General features: G+C 38.6%; 1 protein-coding gene across 1 annotated transcript in view; it reads right to left on the bottom strand.

Moving 5' to 3' along the window:
* Positions 1 to 3,347: 3,347 nt before the first annotated feature.
* Positions 3,348 to 23,597, bottom strand: part of SUSD1 (sushi domain containing 1) — a 42,283-nt gene continuing 22,033 nt past the window's right edge. The window contains exons 12-16 of the mRNA XM_051643572.1: positions 15,224 to 15,317; positions 13,771 to 14,026; positions 9,310 to 9,349; positions 6,314 to 6,407; positions 3,348 to 3,486 (exon numbers count right to left, since the gene is read on the bottom strand). Of these exons, the coding sequence (XP_051499532.1) occupies positions 3,348 to 3,486; positions 6,314 to 6,407; positions 9,310 to 9,349; positions 13,771 to 14,026; positions 15,224 to 15,317 (623 nt within the window). The remainder of the gene's footprint in view (positions 3,487 to 6,313; positions 6,408 to 9,309; positions 9,350 to 13,770; positions 14,027 to 15,223; positions 15,318 to 23,597) is intronic.

Raw genomic sequence — 23,597 nt, 5'->3', positions numbered from 1 at the left:
TGGTTGTGAAACATGTATCTGAGGAAGCATAGCAAAAAACATTGGAAGAAAAAAGAATAATTTCTGTGTTAAACGAAGGAACAGCAGTGAAGGATCATTAGAAATGTCTCTAGAATTTCTTGAACTATGAGTGTGTGATTATGTCAATGTTGCAATTAGCTTGGTAGGATTCTATGTGTAAAATACAGAGCTGCTGTGTCATTCCATAAACTTGAGTAAAAGGATTATAAATCTCTGTTACAACATCACACCTACAGACACACACCTCTAACTCCAAAGCCCCACTCAAGGTGGCACCTGCTAGGACTATCTTTTCCTAAGACGTATTTTTGGAAATCAGCTATCTGGATCATAAGTCTAAAAGATGATATTTGCAGTGAAACCCTTTCTAGCATAATGGCATATTTCCCTCTCATGATATGTCAGAAAACTGGCCTTCATTAGCAGTACTCCAAAACCGGATTGATTTCACTGCACAAGCTTGTTTCTGGAACAGACAGAAGTAAACACAGCCAATGTATTTTCATGCTGTCCTTTTGGTTTAGCCCTGCAAGGGCTGTTCTGAGTAGAACTTTTCAGATCCTTCTTCTATCCTAGCTACTCCTTTTCTTCATTCTCCCTAAAAATTAATTTAAAAAATATAATTGGAAAGCTTGGAAGAAACAGAGCAATGTTTCTGAAAGACAGAGGGTCTAACAAACAAACTGTTAACATGTGCACAATTATCAGAGGAAGGCATGGCTAAATTATTTCTCTATGCTTTCCCACATTAATGTGAAACAGATGTAGATGTAAGAAAGATAAGTACACAACAGATGAAGACAGGCTCACAGCCAGAGGTAGGTCTGCCAAGAGTGACAAAGGAGGCAGAGGGAAAGCGGGAAATGTGCATGACTGTAGCTGTTTTTGAGAACTTAGGATGGCAGGGAGACCTGCCTCATTGCATCTCCCTTATGGATCCATTCCTGGCCATTAATACACTGCACTGGTCTGCTGTGCAGAGATGTCCAAATGAATCATTAAATACATTATGTAAGTCCCAGCAAAGTGTGGATGTTTTGTAAGAAGCAGCCTTGCTCTAAAAACTATCATTATGAAATTACAAGGTAAAGAAGAGGCACACAGAAAAGAAATTCCTTGTTGAAGGTCATATGAAGCCACTGGCAAGATGGGCTTTATGTTCCTGGTCCTGCATTACATACTGTAACACTGCTGGTCTTAAGTAACAGCAGCTGAGTGTGAACAGTTAAGTTTTTCTTTCTCAGGCAGTGAAGGAAAACAGTACCAACTGTTAATCACTAATGCAGACAAAGGTTTTCTTACTCAGCTACTAACTACTGAAAACTTACTAACTTGAAGGGCAGATTTAGCTAGACTGCAGAAATGCCATCTGCTCAGGCCTGAAAAAAGCACCCCCAGTAAGATGCAGCACTTACAAGCTCTCTCATGTAACTTGGATTGTAATTCCTCTTGCTACCAACTATGAAGTCTGCTGTTACACTTTTAAATACCCACTTTTAAACACCTATCCTGGTTTGAGCCAGGATAAAGCCAGTTTTCCTTTTACTGACTTTTTTTTCCTTCAGTAAGGTCTCTTACCTAGCAGCACTCATTCCAGCCAGTGGACTGATAATGCTGGAATTTTTATGTTACTGCTGAGATGCCAAGGTCACTTCACTTTGCTGCCGCAGAGGCTACTGGAGCAGAAGAGTCATATGTGCAGCCCTCCCATAGGGAGGAGTGGACTAGATGGACACCAAAACTGACCAAAATATTCCTCTCCATGTACGTCTACATAAGCTCGGTGTAAGGTCAGGCATCACCGAAGTCAAGCCCATTCCTGCTTCTTCCCTTCTCTTCCATCCATGGCCAGCACCCAGGGAGGACTCCATCCATCCATCATGGTTGATCCCCAGGGTCATGCATTTCTGACCCCTCACCACTTTCCCCTCAGCTCCTGTCTGCTCTGCCACTCCCTCTGGCAGCTCCAGGAAATTTTGGGACTGTTCAGCTCAGGAGATGCAGGGGCAGCTGCTGGGGGTGGGGGGAGGCAATAGGGTTTTGCACATTCCTGTACATACTTGTATATAATTGTACATCATTTTATTTTGTCATTAGTGTTTAATTAAAGCTGTCTAGTTCAGTTTTCAATCCAGAGAGTCTCTCTCCATAATTCTCTCTCTCCTTCCCTACCTAGTGGGAGGGGGAGGAGATCGAGAGCCCTGCAATGTTGTCACTGGTGCCACTGGTTCAATTGCCCATCCTGAGTTAAACTGTGACAACATCAAAAAAGAAATTACACAACGTAGAGAGACAGAACATCTAAAATAATAAAGCTAGCAGGAATCAGAAACATTTAGAATTCCAAAAACAGGCATCATATATCCCAAGTGGTAAAACACAAAACTGAGACAAAACCAAAACTCTTGCTTCTTTATTTTACCAGTTAAGAGAACAATTTTTCTAATATAACTCATAGCAACTTTTGAACAGGAGTGGAAGTAATCAAAGGCTCTTCATTCTTTCTTACAGAAGGAAAAAAATATTAATTAGGAGAAATCAGTTAATTGGACTTTACTAAGTGACTCTAACCAGATGTTCCACACCAGTTTGTTAACGAGAAAATTATTTAAGGGCTTCACTCAGCTGTAATTATAGAGATTAGCAAAACTGCATGTAACACAGGTAGCTCCCTATTTAATTTAGTTTCACATGCCATTAAATCTACTCAGCTTTTTGGCAAACTGCAGTTTTATAGATTGATGTATTATTTGCAATTATTGCTAATTGCTATGAGCAACGATTGCATTATCTTTGGAACACATCTGTTGCTGACACTATTTATATGCCACAATTTCATGGCTAACAACTCTGTACCTGTTAGTGAAGTACCAGTACCCAGAAGGGACTGACTGAAGTCTTCTACCTTTAAACTTGGAAATCCAATAGGCACTCTGACTGATATAAGGGTTGATCTGTATCTTTCTCATAATGGGCCAGTTGATCTTCAGTCTCCATTGGATCTTTTTATTCACATAACAAAGTACAATGCAGACACTCGTTATCAGGCATTCCTGTGTTTGGAATAGCTGAAAGCCTGTGGCCAACATGTGGGACGCATGATAACGTCTTGGACAAAAACCTGCTTGTGAGGGAAGGTTCTCCTTTGTATACCATAGCACCTGAGAACAAGGGGAGACAATAAACTCCTCACTTCTAGTAACAAACACATTTCAACTGCCCATGCTATAGTATGTATGTGCTGTGCAGGTATGTCCATACCCCACAGATGCTGGCTTTGGCAAGAAGAGTGCATTTTCTCTGTGTTGACTTCAGGGCATAGCACATCACAGAAGAGAATCATTTTCAGTCTCTAGGAATGATGATGTAATCCCTGTTTGTGCCATGTCCATTGTAGCAGACAGATGTACAGCCTCACAGGCTACAGCAGCAGGTGGGGAGTGCACTGTGCTGTGGAGATAAGAGCTGGAGAAAGAAAAAAACAACAGTTAAAAATAAAAACAAAAAACCTAAAAATCATTCAAGACTCATACATGGACCTGACAGAGATCTTGCATCACTCATATTGATGAGATAAATGACAGTTTTTTTAAGACCTAAGGTGCTGGTATAAATTATGAACATTACAGCCAGTGCAAGATGGGTAGGAAGCAATCCCATAGGGTCTGAGCACTCCCTGACCTACGCTAACCTTGGCATCAGCAACCTTCATGCTCAATGCAGATCTTCAGAAAGCTGAAGTCTTGGCACTGTCCTTATGCATCTGAATAGGTATCACATGTAAAAGGAAGCAAAGGATTAGGAGGATTGAAGCAAGGTAGATGTGCGACAGAGCACCTTAATAATAACAATTATAGCCTAATGAATTTTTTACTCAAAAAAAAAAGTACTATCTAAGGACATCAGCAGTCAGGCTGGATGTTCTGTGAATTCAGGGTCAGAGTTCAACTCACTGTGAAGCCATTAAAACTGCTGCCAGCACCATGCTAGGGGGAATTCACAATCTGTCCCACTGCAGTAATTTAATCCCTGAGGCAACAGACATGTAGCAAGCTGGTAAGTACTTGAATAGAGTGGTTCTTTGTGACAGAAGCTGCAGAACAGGAAAGTTTACGGGGACCCCAAGAAATACTCCAAGACCATTCACCTGACACCGTGGCAAGATCAGCTGTAGATGCATGATTCCTGGCAAATGTTTGCTTAACCTGCTCTTGCAGACCACCCAGAAGCCACAGTTTCACAGCATTTGCAACAATCTGTTCCCATGCCTCCCTCTCCTACCATTCAGGAGCACACAGGTATACTGCCCATGGATGGTACCTGTACCTTGGGCATTATGAACGGGAGAAAGCAGGTCTTTCTATAATGGCATTTTATATATTTGTATATCATGCTTCTTGGCAGTCTCTTCTCTGCCAGGCTAGCAACCCACTGTGAGTCCACCTTACTTGCAGCTGGATCAGAAGGATCTCATGTCACTCATTGAGCTTCTCTGTCTCTTTCTTCCAATGGGCTACACATTTATTTGGAGAACAGTGCCTCATACAGGACTGTGGGTTTACAACTGGAGGGGGCAGAATACTGACTTCACGTGATTTTTTCAAATTATGCTTTTAATCAGAAAGGCATTAAGCTGATGCTTATTTAAAACTACAAGAGTATTTGTTATTTCTGAATGTTATGGTTCCTTCTTTTGAGCACTATGAAAGGTTTTCTCACAAATGACATCTAGGGTTTCCCATCTCTGCCTCTTACTGTGATGGGGCAGCTTTAATTTCTGCCTAAATCTCTCTGATATTCTCTAAACCAGAATGGAGTCCAAATTTTTTCTGTAGGTGGGATCAAGGGCCTAGAAGACACTTGTTGAATTATCAAGTCTTGGTCCTCAACACTACATCACATTACAGCATGACCCCTGTCAAATGTACTTAATGTGCTCAGCTCCAAAAGGATGTCACCTGAGGTTTTTTTGCTCTCACTCCTTTTAAAAGAAGACTGAAATGGGAGTTCAGGACTTAATCTCTCTACTTATTCACAACTGGTTCATATTCATACATGATTCTTCCAGGACTGTCTATTATCTTAAATAGTTCTCCTATCACTGTGATTCCCATTGATTTGACATAGTTTCAAAAACTACTTTTATCCCTCTCACATTTTTGCCAGAGAAACTGAAGTAACTGAGAAGCCTTTCACACCATGACAGCCTAGAAACACCTTTCCTCCTGTAATAAGTAAGTCCTTTGCCAGGACTGCTAGCTTAAACACCAAGACAGTTACAGCCCATTCTGCCTCAAATGTCAAAGCTGATTCTGACAAGGTTGTTTTTTTTTTTTAAAAAAAAATCAAAACTGTAAGCTTAAGTTTACCACTACATACTATTGGCAAGGAAATCCTGGGATGCCTTTCCTTAATTACTTATAGAAAGACACCATGGAACCTTTATTTTGAAATTCAGATTGTAAGAACTGATATTTAGGTAACTACAAATAATCCAAGTAATCCTACTTTCTCCAGCCTTGTATAAGACTAGATTCTCTTATTTCTGAATGTCAAATAAGCAGCTTTAACTAATCAATGCTCTATACTCCACATACCTCAAGTGGAGACTTCTGGCCTTTTGAGGGACATAAGTCAAAAGATTATTCTTAGATATAAACATATTAAACAATGTCAAAGATTTATTTTTTACTCAAGAGATTTTAAAAATACTTAGATATTCAGTGATTGCTTAAAGGCACATATTTGTTTTATCTCTGAAAGGAAGACAGTCTTAAAGTTACTGCCTCTGCACAATGGATCATGAAACAGAGGGAACCAATTTCTTAAAAATTTCTAGGTCATTTTTATTGTGGCCTTTAGCTGAAGACCAACACTATTAAAAAACAATCTTTTTAGGCCATTTGGACAGACTAGAAATGGGGTCCTTACATCAGAAAAATACCTCAACATTTCTGTTGGTATGACTTCACTTTTAGAGTAGCACAGAATATGAACTTTGTTACCATTAAATCAAAACACCTCTCAACTAAATTCCTAGTGCTACTCACTGTCTGAATCTTTTCTTTACTAAGATGAGCCCCATACTTTTCAGATGTTTTGCCAGTGATTGCAAAGATATCGTGAGCATCACTTCAAGCAGTAGTGGGCACTGAAGGAATTCTTGACAATAGCTTCTAACAAATCAAGAGGCCTAAACCAAGCAGGTTGGCAAGAAAAACTTATCTGAAAATAAAAACATGTAAGCCTTGTGCAGGAGGACTACAAAACTGGTGTTAATAACAACACATACCGTGCCGCAGAAAACGACAGGAACAGTATAAGGCAGACAGCAGCAACTGACCCTAATCCAACAGCAGTCATGTAGTGCAGAGTGGGTGATAAATCTGAAAGAAAAATATAAAACAATTCAAAGAAATACCAAATACTGTAGCAACTGTAGTCTGGTGACTAACCAACTGGTTCTGCTCACAGCTGAAGTACTGTAAAAAAACCTAAGAAGCTGGATTTCCTGCTCAGTCAAGTAGTAGTTACTGTCCAGTTGACAAAGTAAGATTATATGGTGTGTTTCTCAAAAGTCATTATACTTCTCCATTCCTGTTTCCTGCATTTTTTCCCCTCCAAATATCAACAATTGACTCAATGTCAACATCATTCTCTTATCACTGGCACTTTCATTCAATTTCATATGCCAAGGTGGTCTCTGGTTCCAGAAAATTCTCATTCATTATTAAATGGCTCAATGCATCTCCTTCAAAATCTTTACAGTCTGGGCATGATTTTTCTCTTCTCTCTTCCCTTCCCTTCCCTTCTCCCAAGTGACAGAATAGAAATAAACCCAGCAATTGCAGTCTTAGACAAACCTGTAATACCAGAAGCCACGGAGGGATGGAACAGGCAGCTTACAGCAATTTGCTGTCAAAACTTAAATTACTAAAAACTACCGGTAAACATAACCTGAAGAACAGAAACTCAATCCCTTCCAGTCAACCCCATCCTGTTTTCAGCATTAGTCAAGGGCTACTTATTTCTTATTCAATTTCCCACTGACATCTGTGTTGCTGGATCTTATTTCTGCAAGATTCCACAACTCTACCTGCTTTCAAACCTTGCAAGCATGAGTACTTGCTGTTTAAGAAAAAAAAAACCCACAAAAAAAATTACTTCAAAAATGGTACTTATTCAGTGAACCTACTGTATATGTCCACAATGAGAATTCAAGTGCTTGAACATCAGAAGAGCAACTTCTGTTATTTAAATTGAACTCTTTTTTAGGCTCATCTGAATGTACAGAAACAAAACTGCCTGGCCATTCACCCAAAACACACTCAACAATTGATCTGAAGCAGAAAAAATTATACAGAGCCATAAGGAGAATCTGACTGGCTTACCATCTTTGTTAACAGTGCACAGTGAAGCATGGTACACTGAAGCAAGGCTTCTATCTGTGTGCGGCACTTCTCACCTGTAAACTTGGTGTGATTCTGGCAAAAAAAGGAATTTAAGACAGGGACCCTAAACTGAAAATCTATTTAACCTACCAGCATGTTCAGTTTTGGCAGAAGTTACACATGGCCTTATATGGCTGCATCGTCAGTTACCATAAGCAAGTTATGCATCTCTAGAGTAGATGTCAGTCCTCCATAAAAATGAGAGAATTGTCTTCCCTACACATTGTAGAGTATAATTGGTGAAAAACCCTCAAAATTGCTTGTACTTATTTGTGACAGAAGGAAACATGCCTCTAACAACCTTCTGCCACTTTTTATGACAACAATTTATTATACAAGGTGTAGCTTTGTCTAGACAGCATCTGAAACAAGCTCATTTGGTTTAGATTTAATTTACAGGTCTGCCTTCCACACAAGTTGAATTAAGAAACACTCCTCACAGGATTCAGTGACCCAAAAATATTCTCAGCATCTCCAGCTGCAAAGTACACTAGGCCAAGGGCACTGTTTGGCTAGAAGTCCATTAAAAATAAAGGCAAATGGATTTACAACAGAAAGCCAAAGGCCTGACCTGTCCTACTCCCATCTTCCAATGCCTATTCTTCTCATCCCAAAACCAAAATCCCCCTACACATAAGACAGCCTCTGATGATGCTCTATAAGCTGAGAAACAACAAATTCAGGAGAGGACAGTTTTCTGTCTTTCCCAAGTTATTTTACAGCTCTTGCTTATAGAGCTTTAGCAATAGAACCTTCAAACATAGGAAATCCTTGATCTTAGCTGAGTCTCCACAACCACAAACTTCCTGAACTATACTCTAATTGTGGCAGTAAATTAACTGAGTCACAAGAGTAAACAACAAAAGGCAACCTAGAAATAAAGACATGATTGTCACCAGACGATCAGTAATAGCAATAGTCAGATGTGGATTTTGTGAACAGTGGGGAAGATGCACCTCAAGCACTCCATGTGCCACATGATTTATCATCATTCCAAAGTAGTGTCTTACTCTTCAACGTTACTGGACTTCCTAACTCAAATTTGTGTTGAGTTCTCTAAGCCAGAATTTAGAGTTTGTAGCTGACCACAGTGGTGCCACCTTCTTTATCACAAAAGGCAAATGTCAGCTTTTTGCTGAAACATGAAGAGAACATGTTCTACCACAGTGGAAAGGAGGGAAACTTGAAGTCTAGTGGATTCCAAACTCCTCTAGGTAAACTCATTCACTGGAAACATTTTATGGACAAAAAGACAAAACCATGCTAAGAAATTCACCCACTTTTAAAGCTATGCCATTATACTTTTAGAAAACTGTACAAAAGTACAAAAACTACCCACATTTTCCATTTTTCAGTATGTTTTTTTTAAGTTCATAAAAGGACTTAATTTTACAAGGACGTCTTGAATTTAAAAAAAACTAATAATATGCTTCTAAACAATAGAAAATGTTGATTTTTTTGTTTTGTTTGGGTTTTCAAAAATTATTTTTTCAAAAATAATTTTATTTTAAGCCAGTATAGAATCTTAAAACAGGCTTCTGAAATGTCACATCTTCTGTGCTTCAAATACTTTGGGCACAAAAACGGCTGTAATGATTTGGATGTGATGCATACAAAACAGTAATATTGAAAACCAGGGAAAAAACAGAGAATCAGTTTTTGAATGGATTTCTGAATCCATGGAATACAGAAAATTCCTGCCTCTAGTCTTTCCAACCCTCAAAGTCAATTGACCATTAATGGCAAATGAAGAAAGAGCCACAACCATTATTAGTTTATGTTGCCAGGAAAAGCCATGGAAACTTCTGTTTTCTCATTGAAGGAAAATTTTACTTACTTTTAATTTGTGCCCAAACAGCACAGGACTGTGTTGTCACCTGAAAATGAAAACATAAAAATCACTGTTTCTCATGAGAGGAATTTTTTATCACGAACACTGTGTGCAAGAGCAGTCATCTGCAACATACTGTATTTTATTAGTATTGAGAATGGAGTTTGTTATTCCCCTGGTAGCAGCCTCTAGCTTGCCTGAAAAGATTAGAAAGATAAGATTAGAGATAGAGGTAGAACTGTAACGAAAAGCTGTCTCTATAGCCTTTTAGTTCATCACTCTTCCTTTCTTTCTGCAACCTAGGCACACAACCAACATGGAATGGTCTTTGAAGCTGCCTGGGTAGGAATTCAGAATTTATGAAATGCTAAGATAAGGCTGAATATTCTGTATTAACTCTATATCCACACAGAATGTGTAAGTAAAATACCTGCAAAGATATTTTCTTTCCCCAGTACTTCACACTCCTACACAGGAAGTTCAGAATGCAACAATAGACTAGTTCTATTGTCTAACTGTGAAGTCAATTCATGTAGTGCTTTTATAAGTACTTTCCTCCTAAATGACTTTCTTGGACTTTCACAGAATACACACACATACATTTTTCATGTTTTGGAAAAATATGTATTAAGTTGCTTTGGACAACAGTATTTTTCTATGAAATTGAAGGCTACATTTTGAAGCATTTGTATAAAGGGACAACTGCATAGCTGTAGGTTTAATCTTACTTTTGTGTGCCTGCACACTGAATTGTGGAATCACAGTCTTTCTTGAACTCCTCTTTAATAAGGAATTTTCTTGTTATTTAAAAATACAAGACACTGACAAAGATAACCCTCCTGGGAGAGAAAGAGTAAAGAACCACAGGTAGATTTAAAAACTCCAACAAATGCCAGATTCTGGAGGTACTGGTGTGACTGCCATCATTGTGAAATAGCTACCTCTGTGACACTCCAATGTGAGGAAATCAGTCATCTCCTATCAGAGATGTTACACAGCTCTCAGGAATCTCAGCAACAAAGCTCACTTGCCTGTCCTTTATATTAAATCCAATTATAAATCCCTTCCTCTGACCAATTAGCACCTTTCCAGAAAGTTATCAGTGAAATTACTCCTCAACACGCTCAAGTTTCCATGGATCTCAGAGTCTGAATTTCAACTTCTGGAGCCAGAAATCCCTTCTACAGTTGCACACTTAAAGGAATTCTGGCAAAAAAAGATTAAATGTTTGCCATGCATATAGACTTTTCTCACAATTTTTTTATTATGCTAATTTTAACAGACTTTTTCTCACAGCAGTGGTCATTATGATTTTAATTTTCACAAAAGCCCATAGCTTTTTTTTTTTCCTGAAAAGCCTGTGTCTTCTCTAACTTTCACAGTCCTGCTCTTACTTCTGCTAGATGAACAGTCTGATCCAAAAAAAGCTGATGGTGACACTGAACAAAAGCTTTACTAAAGAAATTAATCTCAAATAAGCTTAAACTCCAAGTACCTTTTTTAGTTTTTGCCCTTCACTGGGAGCCTTGGCTCTCTGCACAGTATGGAATCCATAAAGTAATCACTGGAGATTAAAATAGGTACCAGAGATGGGGCTGAGTTATTTAATTAGCAGTATCTCTCATGGAGAAGGACACTTCCAAGGGTGGACAATTTTTTCTACTTAGGCAAGGTTTTAATAATAATGATGAGTAAATTTTCATTTGTTTCCAAATCCTCCTGTGGCCTCCATCATCTCTACATTCCATCAGCATAAAAAATGGTCATTTCCGTTATCTCTGAGCTCCTAACTGCTTTCCTTGTACATTCCCAACAAACTTCTCAGATCATGTGACCAGCCTTTTAACACATCTGAATGTTCTGCAGACAGGAAATATGTGTTTTAAATCCTCTACCTTGAAAAAAAAAGGAAAAATTAAAAAAAAGGAAAGTGAAAATCGCTCAGCGGGCACGTTTCTCAGGACTGTAAAATCTGAGCAAGGAATAAATGAACATGGACTCAATGAAACAAAACAGTTTACTTGTCTCAGCTGTGTCCACACTGCTGTTATCTGAACTGATTTTCCCACCCTTACCACAGAGAAAATGTGTCAGGTATCTAGAAGAGTAAGAGCAATAAGAAGTCACCCCCAAGCTGTGATTTTGCAGCATGTATGATACAAATTGTACAGCTCCTGGCACAAAGGGAGGTCTGGAGCCAGAAGGGACTCTAGAGGATGCCAGAACATAAAAGCACAATAATGAGAACATTAGACATTAGTTAGGAGTCTGTAACATATATTTTTCATGCATCTGTATTCCAGTGGAAATGTGTTCACAGGTAATAAACACTAGAGAAATGCTGATTTCACGTGTATGAATAATTGGGGATAAATGAAATAACAGATTTAATTTTAAAATTTATTTTTAAAATACTTATAAATATTAACGCTTGAATCCAAATTCAGTTGCTTAAGTAATCAAATTTTCAGAAATTCTCAAAACCCAACAATTTATCGTTCTGAATTTCTTTAATGTCTTACTACCAACAATGCACAAAATACAAGGGCACGAGAATTGAAGATAAAACAGTACTTTTGAGCCACAGGACTAAGCTCCATTTCGAAGAAGCAGAGCTGGGAACCAAAGCTGTTTGGTACTTGCAATCCTAATGATGACTTATAAATGTCGTGTGTAGCTTTCTGTATTTTATCAAGCCACAAAAAACATACAGGAAAGTATGTATTAAGGAGCTGATAAATTCTAAATGGAAAGAAGTGAAGAGTGACTTCTACAAATAACAGTTACAATACCCCATTAAATCAGTGGCCTAGAAAATATACCTGGAAATGCTACAGATGAAAGATCAGTAAATAATCTATGTCAAAGAGAAAGAGTAATGAAACTTGGAAGTTTAACAAACAGGTGACAGACATTCATAAGCAATCTGCACTGTTCTACGCAAGAAAAGCCTCAAAACAAGTAGCAGTAGGAAATGCTCCCCAGTATCAGAAAATACTGAAGAGAAAGGCTAGGGAACATATAAAATGCATAAAAATCAAAGATACTCCTAAATACATCCTTGAACTTGGTTTCTGTGCTTAAAAAGGCTAAAACTTACATACATTCAACTCATTAACAATCTTGCTCCACAGAGCAAATTTTTCTAAAAAATACAGTTTGTTGTCCAAATTCCAGGATGTTTTTTGCACTTAAAATTATTTAGGAGCTGAATGCCTTCAAATTTTTATTTCATTTTAAAGACTGTTACAAACAACTGGCTTATATCAGGACCAGAAACCACTTCATCTGAGCTATAATGACTTCTTAGACTATTGTTAAAGTATATGTCACACAACCGTATGTTGCACAGATTAGTACCAGTAACAGGTATTAGATGTACTCTTCTTTCAATCATTTTGGACTGAGGCAGATACTTCTTCATAGAAACTGTTCAAACTTAGTGAGATTTGCATGTTGGCTCCCAAAATTGTAGAGAATTATTTACAAGTGACTCACAGACCAGTTTTTGGCATTTTGAAAAAAATTCTGCCTCCTTTCTTCATGCTGTACAAACAAAGCCCTAAAACTATAATTCTATTTCTTTTTTTTCTTTTTTTCCTTTTTTTTTTTTTTTTTTTTTTTTTGTTGGCACTCCAGGGCACTGTTTAGGTGTTTTTTTTTCTTTAGTAGAGGTTGCTTTGTTCTGTTTTTACATGTAACATTCAGGACCTGTATGCACATGAGAAGTCTATCATCTGGCCCATATAAGAAAAACTTTCTACTTCTGAGACTTATATAATGAAAAAATTATGAGCTGTTGACCTCTGAGATAGTAACAACTGGAAACCTAGTGGCATAATGGCATCATGGCAAGCAAGACATAATAGAGTATTAAACAGTTGAGATGCACATTCTAGAGGCTTTTTGTTTCTAATTAAAATACATACTTACTTTAAAATTACAAAAAAATAATGCTAGTAATACACCTTTTTTTCCACAAGGCTTTCCAAGGGAGCTGGAATGACATTCACTGCTACATGGATAGTAAACACACATGATAAAATATATTTCTCCTTATCATTTGGAGAAGTGGAATATTTTGCTATAAAAAATTAAATTAAAAATTAAAATGGGTCAATTTTTCATTGCTGAGGACATATTTTCAGAGTCTCATACTAATCTTTTTCACTGAATTCTGACCCAATAAAGACACCCTCAATTACTCAGGACGGCACTGGCTTTTCATTTTTACTTTTTTCCCATTTGTCTTTTGGCATGCAGGGTTGCTCCAACATTATGACGACATAAATATCTGTAAGGAATTACAAAAGCTATTTAAAGAGCTTTAGATTTAAACTAATTCTGTTGCCTAGCAGAACCTTGCAATATCATAAAACATTTAACACAAAGCTAATATTTTCCTCTTTTTTCCCCAGCAACATTTCATTCAACAGGTGTAAAGAAAAGGTTTAAAACATCCATTACCTTATTCCACTCACTTATTATTCTCAAAAAAACACAATACTCTTCTCCCAGCTTTAAAGGAGCATTATAAAACTTCCCGTAGTAATGTCTGTCTCCAAGAGCAATTGACATGTTATCAGCAACATCCTTCGCCTGAAATTCAGCTGCCACATATCCTTTAACATCAGTGGTGTTACTAAAGAAAGTTGCAGCAGCAAAGGAGTCACAAATAAAAGTGTTTTGCAAACCCAGAGGAAGCACAATCACTTGATAAAGACTAGAGTGAAACAAAAAGAGTAAACATTAGCCCTCACTTCAATGTACTAAGCATCAAACATTAATTAATTCACATTCTCTTTACTATTTGTAGCTTCATAACTGCTTTTTACTATCGACCTCCAGTATCACAGAATGACAGAATCACAGAATCTTAGGGTTGGAAAGGACCTTGAAAGATCATCCAGCCCAACCCCCCCTGCCAGAGCAGGATCACCTAGAGCACATCACACAGGAACACTTCTGATATGAACACTTTTTATAGTCAAATATTTTTGTGTGTTCCATCGTGCTTTGAACCAAAAACACTTGTATGCACTGCAAGACCTAGTTTTTCTCATCACAAACACATTAACTTGACACGTTTATTATTCAGAAGAGCATAAAACTGAGTTACTGCAGGCTCTCTCTTGCCCCTGTAACACTTCAGTTCACCTATGAAACAATACATCATTTGCCTCCAAAAATGATCTGTAATTTCCCAGAAACAAGACTTTTTCTGGTTAAAGAAGGAGAGGATTGGTACCATTTGTAAAAAAATTAATCAGATCTGTCTTCAGACCTCTCAAAACAGTGTTTAGTCTATGGTATCCAACCAAAGGAAAACTAATTATTAAGGCTGTTACACTACTCATTTGTTGAAACATTATGAGCTTTCAAATCTTTTCTGCTTTGTAATGTTGAATTACAATTACCTTTTCCTTCTTTCCTAAACATCACTTAGTAACCTGTAAATCCTTTTTCTCTAGAAATATATTTGGTAATAATACACTAGTATGTAAACAGTACTTGAGAACTTGCATAAATAGAGAAACTGTTTACCATTTCCTCGGGCTCCTAGAAAAAAAAAAACAACTGGCTGCATGAGTTTATTGGAAAAGAAAAATCACACGGGTAAAGCTGTACTTGGAACCGTCAATAAAAATTTACCGTGACTTCACTGTGGATAAAGGAAAAAACCAAGCCAAAACCAACAGTGAAATCTCAGAATTATCAAAAACAGAATTTTGTTCCAGAAAGCAGGGAAGAGTCTGAAGCCAAGTATTACTCTACTAAGGGAGGAGAAACTGGGAGTTACAGCTTAAGTTTTCTCCCATTGCTAAAAAAATAATCTAACTGCCATAAAAAGTTCCAATATCTAAATAACATAAGTCTGCAAAATGTTTTTTGAAAGGGTGAAGAGTGCAGAGAGACAAACCTGATCGGTCCATTTCGATCTTCTGCTTTCCGGAGTCTGAGCAAAGGTGCAGAACCTTTGACTGCAACAAATTTTACATCTGGGAAGGGGGGATCTGAAAAGTAAACAAATACCAGTGTTTCAGAAAGATTTTAGAAATACTTCAGGCATGAGGGTTCCTAGCTATTTCTTCCCAAAAAACTTCCTCTGGGTTTCTGCAGTCTTATTTGTTAGCTGGGAAAAAAAGAGATTCCCAAAAATGATAGCAGACTACAGAGAAATGAGAGAGCAAAGATTTTTGGGAAGAAGCAGTATTATTTATTATACTAACTGAAATGGTTAAGGGCAAGAAAAAGATGAAACTCTGGACACACAGCCCACAACAAAAAATAAAATTGTATGAATAAAGGAGTATCTATTAGTGACAAAAGCACTTTCAAGAAGGCAACTCCCTTAGTTACTGCTCACAGTCACCTAGCAGTTCCAGTCCCTTAAACTGGATTTCATTAAGGGTACAGTGCTCTAAGTGGGAATTTACATCAAGGCCAGAACTGAACAAACTCAATGGCAATGATAATAGCTGCACAGACCCAGATTGGTGCTATGATAATGGGAATTATCACTTTCACTGGAAGCAAAAATGGGAAGAGCTTCAGCACGCACAACCAAGGGGGCAGAGCATGAAGTATGGATACTATTTATCCAAGAAGTCTGAAAGAACTAGCACAGATATTTACAGATAAGGCTAGGCTGTTTGAAAACTTGTCTATCCAGCTGCTAATGTGATTTCTGACTGAAAAGTAACAAATACAGTGCTTCCGTGAAGAAGACCTGGGCTACACAGCATGTAGACAAACAAAAGCCAACCAATGCAGATTTGGCAAAGTCACATCAGGCAAAATGTGGCTGAGATGCATGGATTTTTGAAACAGCTGGAATATGTATAGCTGCACATGTATGTTGAAACATAGAAAGTCATTAGTTCAATGGAAGAAAATGAGACATAGTAGAAAACTGTGGAGTGGGTAAATAATTGGTAAATAGGAAGCTATAAATAGCTTTTCTATAATTTGACGGAAAAAATGCAAAACACGAAAATAAAGAGCCATTCAGGACTGGCAGCCATAGAAAGTAGGCAGGCAGAGAGTGCAAAATCTGAAAAATCACACAGTCTTTTGCCATTTCTAGTTGCTGGTAAGAATTACTAATTACTATAAACATTAAGCACACTGAAGACAATCTGCCTGTTTTAGTAAGAAAAGTGAAGAACTTGCAATGATGTGAAATAAATAATAATCATAATTAATAAAAGGAATGGATTTAATTTTTGCTTCAGTGACCAGGAAGGACACTCTGAAGGAGTTATTCCATATACAGTATTTGGCCCCTATGAGTAAAAGAAGCACCTTTCCAGAAATTTAACACTAAGAAAAATATAGTCTGGTGCAAGGTCATAATTTTCAGATTTAAAAAAACACATTAAAAATACTGACTTAACACCATGTAAAGAAAAGGGAAAGGGGGAATACTATGGAAGAGTTGAGGACCTGCACTAGGCGGTCTGTGAGAAGAGGGCAAGATCCTCCCATCTGTTCAGGAAAAGTTAGCACCTTGCCTCTGTTAAAGCTGTGGGTTTTTTTAACCCTTCACCAGCAGAAGAGGCTAACATTAACTGGAGGAGCAACAGGAAAACGCAGAAAACCATAACACGAGAAGCAAGTATATCCAGAGATAATCTCATTCTAAGCACTTCGTCTTGGTAGTGCTATGTTACTAACGTGGACATTTCATATACAGGCTTATTTTCTGCAAGAGGTATCCATCTGCTGAATCCCCCTCTGAACATGAAGGTTGGCTACAAGAAAGGGCACGCCAGGAAGCACCTACCATTGCCACAGCAGAGGGGAACAGCTCATGGCACAATGATGGAGAGAAAGCCTGCTCCGTGTTCTACTGCAATTGTGCTCTTCAGGAAAAAACCAGCATGTTGATAGCAGCTGGTGTTGGCCAATCCTGTTTACTGCAACAGTCTGAGGACTTCACAGGCAAACTGCCGCAATACAAGGAACATGGACACTTTTGTGGCACTCTTCAGTAGTGAGAACAGGAATACTTAACTCCTTTCTTGTCATTTGACCTTTTGTACAGCTCTGAAGCCGTAACTGTGGGACAACATTGTGCTACTTACCTTTGCATATATAATGCAGGCAAGAAAGATTTTAAGTCTCCTATGCACAGATGCATCAAAAACAAGCGCACAACTCCATTTCTATCCCACCATACATATGGCTATGCACAAAACCTGTTAAATTGTATTATTTGTTCCTTATTAATAAACAATTGCTGGTGCCAGCACAGTCTTCTTCATGGCTTCCCTTTATAATTTTGTGCTAGTGCTAAACCTCTAAAAGTAGTAATGGAGTTGAACTACAAAGACCAAAACCATATGGCAACTCTACTTAAGTTCAGGGAAGTGAAATCAAAAGATTCTTCTTAGGCCAAGTTTTAATTGAAATCACCTTTTGCTAAAATAACACCATTTGTTTGACTGTCATTTCCTGCAAAAAAGGGACTTTTTTAATCGCTGAGGGCTTTATGTAAAAAATTCTTCTCACTGAATTTTAAAACAAGGAAGTCAAAATGCTGCTGTACAACTTTAAAAAAAAAAAAAAGTAAGGTAGAGATACTGATATAATAGAAAAAAAATTTCACCATTTGTTTTACTGTCTGAAGAGTAAGTTCACTGTACATATTACAGCATAATTACTTTAATAAAGAGTGAGAAGAAATTTTAAGACAAAGACATTGCTGGAAGAAGGGACAGACATCGCCTGAATAAAGTAAGATCACAACTACAGAAAATTATCATCTAAACCTTCTATGAAGATTGTATCTTAAAAATGGAAATACTAGCAGGGTGCTGTGGAGAACTGGCCTCCAAAAAGTACGTCTCTCACTGAAATTGACTGTAATGGAGAGACGAAACAGAAAAAATAAAACAAAAATAAAGGAGAAAGGGTGGCAATACTGGGGGCAGAGGCTGTGGCTGCACGCAGGCCTGGGAGCAGCGCCTAAGCCTGCCCAGCAAGGAATGTCAGTAACAATGATCATTTGTGGGTCCTTGCTGCGTCCATTGCCGCTGCTGCTGGTGCAAAGCAGGGAGAAGAAGACAAAAGAGAGAGAAGGAAAACCAAGTAAAAGGAGCCGAGCTGAAGCAGCCCTGGCTGAGACCACCACAGGCTGTGACTTTGCCACCAGACCCAGGCCCAGTGAGGAAAAAAACACAACTCGCCTCACCCCCCGGCTCCAGGACGGCGTGAGCACAACAGCACCATCCAAACCCTTCACCCCTAACTGAGCACAACAGCCCCAATCAAACCTTTCACTTCTAACTGAGCACAACAGCACCATCCAAACCTTTCCCCTCTAATGCCTTCTCCTCTCACTCACACACACCACACACACTTACAAAACTGTGTGTGTGTCTGTGCCCCAAGCCAGGGATGGACCCACTAAAACAATTAAAAGGCTCTCCTGAATATGTCATTTGGTGTCAGAAAATCCTGATAAACAAACACAGCGATTGTGCCCTGAGATAAGGCAGCTTTGACCCAAAACCGGGTTCGGACTGCGACAGGTGCATTTGTGATTTTTTAATGTACAAATTCATAGCTGAAAAGAGTTTACAATCTATCTTTCTCCCCATTGTAGCCTATTGTTGTATTGGCTTTTTTTATTTTTCATTTCAGTCATTTTACTTAATGCTAATTAGTCTAACTAGTTGAGAACATCCCAAAGGCTGAGGCAGATACATAACTATAAATTTCTGTGAAGCAATACTAAAGTACCTGCAGTTCACACTGGTGGTCCCTAGAAGGAAAAGACTAGAAAGCCAAAGAATTTTGTTCAGCATGTAAAGCACTGGCTACATACTGTGACACGTGTATCAAGTGCTTTGTAAATAGGATTACAAAGGTGATCAGAATTATTATGACTTCACAAATATTTCTGAAAAAATTATTGCTATAAGGAGGTCAGAAACATAATGGAGGAGTTTGTATCAAATATCATGCATTGGAATAGTCTCTGCATAAGAATACGAAGTGCATGCATCATCAAACATATGCAAACGTTTGCAGGATTGGCAGCTCTAAAATAAAAAAAGAAATATATCTTTCTCAGGTTTTAATAATTCCTCTTCCCCCATTATGTAAATCAGAAACTCCCTTCTTTGTAATACTCATGCTCTGAACCTGTACTCTATAATGAACTGTCTCTCTGGAGGTACATCATGTGCTGTCATAGTAAGAGCTGTCAGATCATCACAGTCTTTCACTTCCTCACTAGAAAGTAAAATTGTTCTTTCCCTCCTTTTCCAGACCTTAAAGAAGCTGGTGTATGAAAAAGTGAGTGTTAAATCTTTTCCCTCATAGAGTGGAGCAGAACAAGAAAGTATCTTATGTGTGTGATTACATTCACGGGTGGGCAAACAAATTACACTGCTTATGAGTCTGCTTTTTGACTTAAGTGTTCATAGGAAGAAAGAGAGGATACACACACAAGAATATGTGGCCTGCAGGTACATCCTGAACTAAGACCAAAATAGCAGCTGAGAAACATAGGAACCACTACAAAAGTCCAAGGTACACAGGCTTGAGGTCAAAACTACCCAACCCCACTGGGAAGTGCATGTGAAAGTATGTAAGCAATGGCAGCATATGTGAACAGTAAACATACAACTCAAAATACACCTTAATTCTAAGAAAAAAACCCAACAAACAAAAAACAAAAATAAGAGGAGGAAGAGTAATGAGAAATCATAACTGAATCTAATATGAATTGTTTTACAAGAAAGAAATGTAATCTAGTTACTCAGTGTTCAGAAAACTTTCTGTCTTTAGAGTATGATGTCTTAAGTCATAGTGGTCTGCTCTGAACTAAAAAAACACTATCCAGACACTGTAAGTACATAGGCATTAATGAACTTCCCAAAGACCACAGTTCTGTCACATCCATCATAAATAATCTATTCCAAAGCTAAGCTTGCAAACATATTCAAGTATCAACAGTATTCAATGTAGTTCCGCTGAAGAAGTTACTCTTATTTAGGATATTAGAAGTTAAAGCAAAAGCATTAGCTCTTCATCTATGATTCTGTTTGCCAAACACTTGAAAGTGGTTATGAAACTAAGTCATCTTAAAAATCACATGTGAAAACAGATAATGAAATTAAGAACAATGCCTTGTCTGAGCATGCCTTCGTAAATGATCTTCAAAAAGGAAAAGTAAGTAGCATAACCCCAACAGAAATAATGAATGAGAAAATGCACCCACAAGACACTCCTCTCCTTCCTTGGAAACAGACATGAACTCCCTTCTTGCTTAAAAGACAATCTTGCTACCTTAGAACTACAATAAACCACTGCCTAGTAATTTTTCATAATTGACTCAATTTCTGATTTCAAGTGGACAGGTGCAGAGAGCTTGTGTAAAACAAACTAGTAAGACATAAAGTATTGTGCAAGATGCCTCTTACTGGAAGTATGAAAGGAACAGAATTTCAGTGACCCATGAAGCATTTGCTAGACTATATTTACCATCGGCAAGATGATGGGCAAAACCAACTTTGTGCTCAGCACAGAACTATTTTTAAAGGATGCTATTTTCCAGGAAGAAAAGCAGGATTTTAAGTCCCAAATTCTTGCTTTTTTTTTTTTTTCTTTAGAAATACTGTGGATATAATATATCCTCTTTCAGGATATGCAGATACAAATATAGATATAGGTATTCAAGATTTCAAGTAGGTTTCTTAACACACATTTACAAATCTTCCTTTTCCAAATTTCCTGCTAGCATTTATATGCTTATTGTATCTTGAAAGAGTCTTTAAGAATTACACAGATTACTATCCTTGTCAGGAAATTAAGTCTGTTAGGCAGCATTCGTTCAATAATCTGGGACATGTCTCTTCACAACTCCAGAGCTGAGACTTCCCAAACTCTCAAAATGCAGGAATACAAGTAGAAGTCAAGGAGTTAAAACATCTGATTTGCCCCAAGCTGGGGAAACAGACCAACTGACTGCATTCGTTAAAGATGCCATATGAAACCTTCGACAATCTATGAGGCCACCTTCAGTACTGTCATGGTTGGGGACAACACAACAACAAAGGAACAGCCCCGTGGCCACTCACTCAACTCCCCCCCGCACACACACACTCTGGGATGAGGAGGACAAAGCTCACGGATTGAGACAAAGGACAGAGAGGGTTCTTCACCGATTAAGGTCCTGGGCAAAACAGACTCACCTTGGGAAAAAATTAATTTAATTTCACACTGATCAAACACACACAGGACACAGACAACACACAGAGCAGGGCTTGCACATGTTACCCCCACCCCTCCCTTCTTCCTGGGCCCAAATCACTTTGTTCCCAGCTTCTCTCCCTCCTTCCCCCCAGAGGCACAGGGGGACAGGGGATGGGGTTTAGAGTCAGTTCACAGGCTGGTGGTTCCTGCTGCTCCTTCCTCCTCAGGAAGAAGGATTCCTTACAGTCCTTCCCTGCTTCCCCACGGGGCCCTTCCCATGGGAGAGGGTCCTCCATGAGCCTCCCCTTCATGAGTCCTTCCCACGAGGTCCGGAGCTGCTCCAGCCTGGGCTTCCCACAGAGTCACGGGCTGCTTCGGGAACAAACTCCCCTGGTGCCGGGGCCTTCCAAAGCTGCACAGAGTCCACTGGCAGCAAATCCTCTGGCCACAAAATCCAAGTCCACTGACCAGGTTCACCCCTCCTGGCGCCTTCAGGGAATGTTCCACCATGTTCCCCCATGAGTGCAGAGGGACAGCTGCCATCTCGCCATGGGCTGCAGGGAAACTTCTGCTTGGGCACCTTCCTCCCCTTCTTCCTCACCAACCACCAGCACCGCTGTACTTCTCCAGCACAGCTCTTCCCTTTAGGTGCCCCTCTGCTCAGCTCTGGTCTCAGTTCCTTCATTTGTTAATGGCTGAGGTGCATCTATTGTCCCTCTAATGGCTCCTTGGCTGGGTTTGGAGCAGGGGGAGCTTCTCAGCTTCTTACCAGAGCCACTCCTGGGGCCCTTCCCCCACTACCAAAAAACCCACCAAACCAAACCAGAACAAGTACATTAACAGTAAAACACGGTTTTAAGTCTCAGATTGTGTAGTGCCTCTGTAGTCAAGGCTTATCTTATATTTTTAGACGGAGAACCACCAGAGCCAAAAAAACACTTTTCAAACTTAAGCTAGCAGATAAATTGAGATCAATTCACCCACCATGGAAACACAACTGTCTGGTTTAAGAACCTGTGTGATTATAAAATACCTGCACAAATGAAGCAGCAAACTATAGACCTACTCTAAAATGACAAATAGTTTTTATATAAATTAAGTTACTTGTACAAATACTGCAGTTCCCAAAACACAAGATACAGAACTGAAAGGGACACTGCCAGAATTATTTTAACTGTATCCTCTTAGATAAGCTGAAATAGCAACAAATTTAACATCTTACATAAATTATAATTGTTGGCTGAGCCTTGCAGTACAACTGCTGCTTGTTTGCTCAATTTCAAACTGCAAGAGACCTTTTTTTTTTTTTTTTTTTTTTTTTTTTTGCTTCCATTAAAAAAAAAAGGCACAAAATGGAGTGTTTGTATGGCAAGGTTTGGATGAAGATTCCTAATAACAGAGGAACTGAAAAATGTAAATGGCTCATGTAGCAAGATCTTCCAAAATGGAAGAGACCTAACTTTTATGCAAAGACCTTTTCTGGCATTATGCACGTACATTTGTTAAGCACTAACTCAGTGGAGAGTAAAACATGTCAGCTGCCAAGGCACAAATACCACTTCACACAGCACCTGTTCTCCAGAGTTGTGCTGAGCAAGAGACCCAATCCAGTCCTGCCGAGTTTGGGAAATACCACAATACCACAGGATGATGTAGTAGAGGGCTATGCCTTTACTCTGAGTAAGTATTCAAAAATTACCTCAGCCAAACAAATTCTGAGACAGCTTATTAGTTTTTACAGAACTACATGTAGTCAGAAACTCCTGGTTGTTACTTCTGAGTGACAGCTAGGAAACTTCTGGAAATTATTTACGAAATTATTACTGTAATTAAAAAAAAAATAAAATCCAGGTTCTAAACAGTAGATTTAGAAAAGAGGAGCCTTTCTGCCTTTCACGATACTTTAAAACCTTAGCCTTACTACTAAAAATACTGCAAAATGCCCAGTTCTTCATGAGCAGTCGAAGAGAATTGGTTCCATCTAGTGGCTGAACATAGCTACAGACACTCGAGAGAACTTCCCTATTTCTTTACCTATTCCATGTTGGGGATCCAACGGGAAGAACGGTAGCAGCACCAGACACTGC

The sequence above is a fragment of the Apus apus genome, chromosome Z (assembly GCF_020740795.1).
Source record: "Apus apus isolate bApuApu2 chromosome Z, bApuApu2.pri.cur, whole genome shotgun sequence".
Lineage (NCBI taxonomy): Eukaryota > Metazoa > Chordata > Aves > Apodiformes > Apodidae > Apus > Apus apus.
The sequence above is the reverse complement of the archived record's forward strand: the minus strand, read 5'-3'. Positions and strand labels throughout refer to the sequence as shown.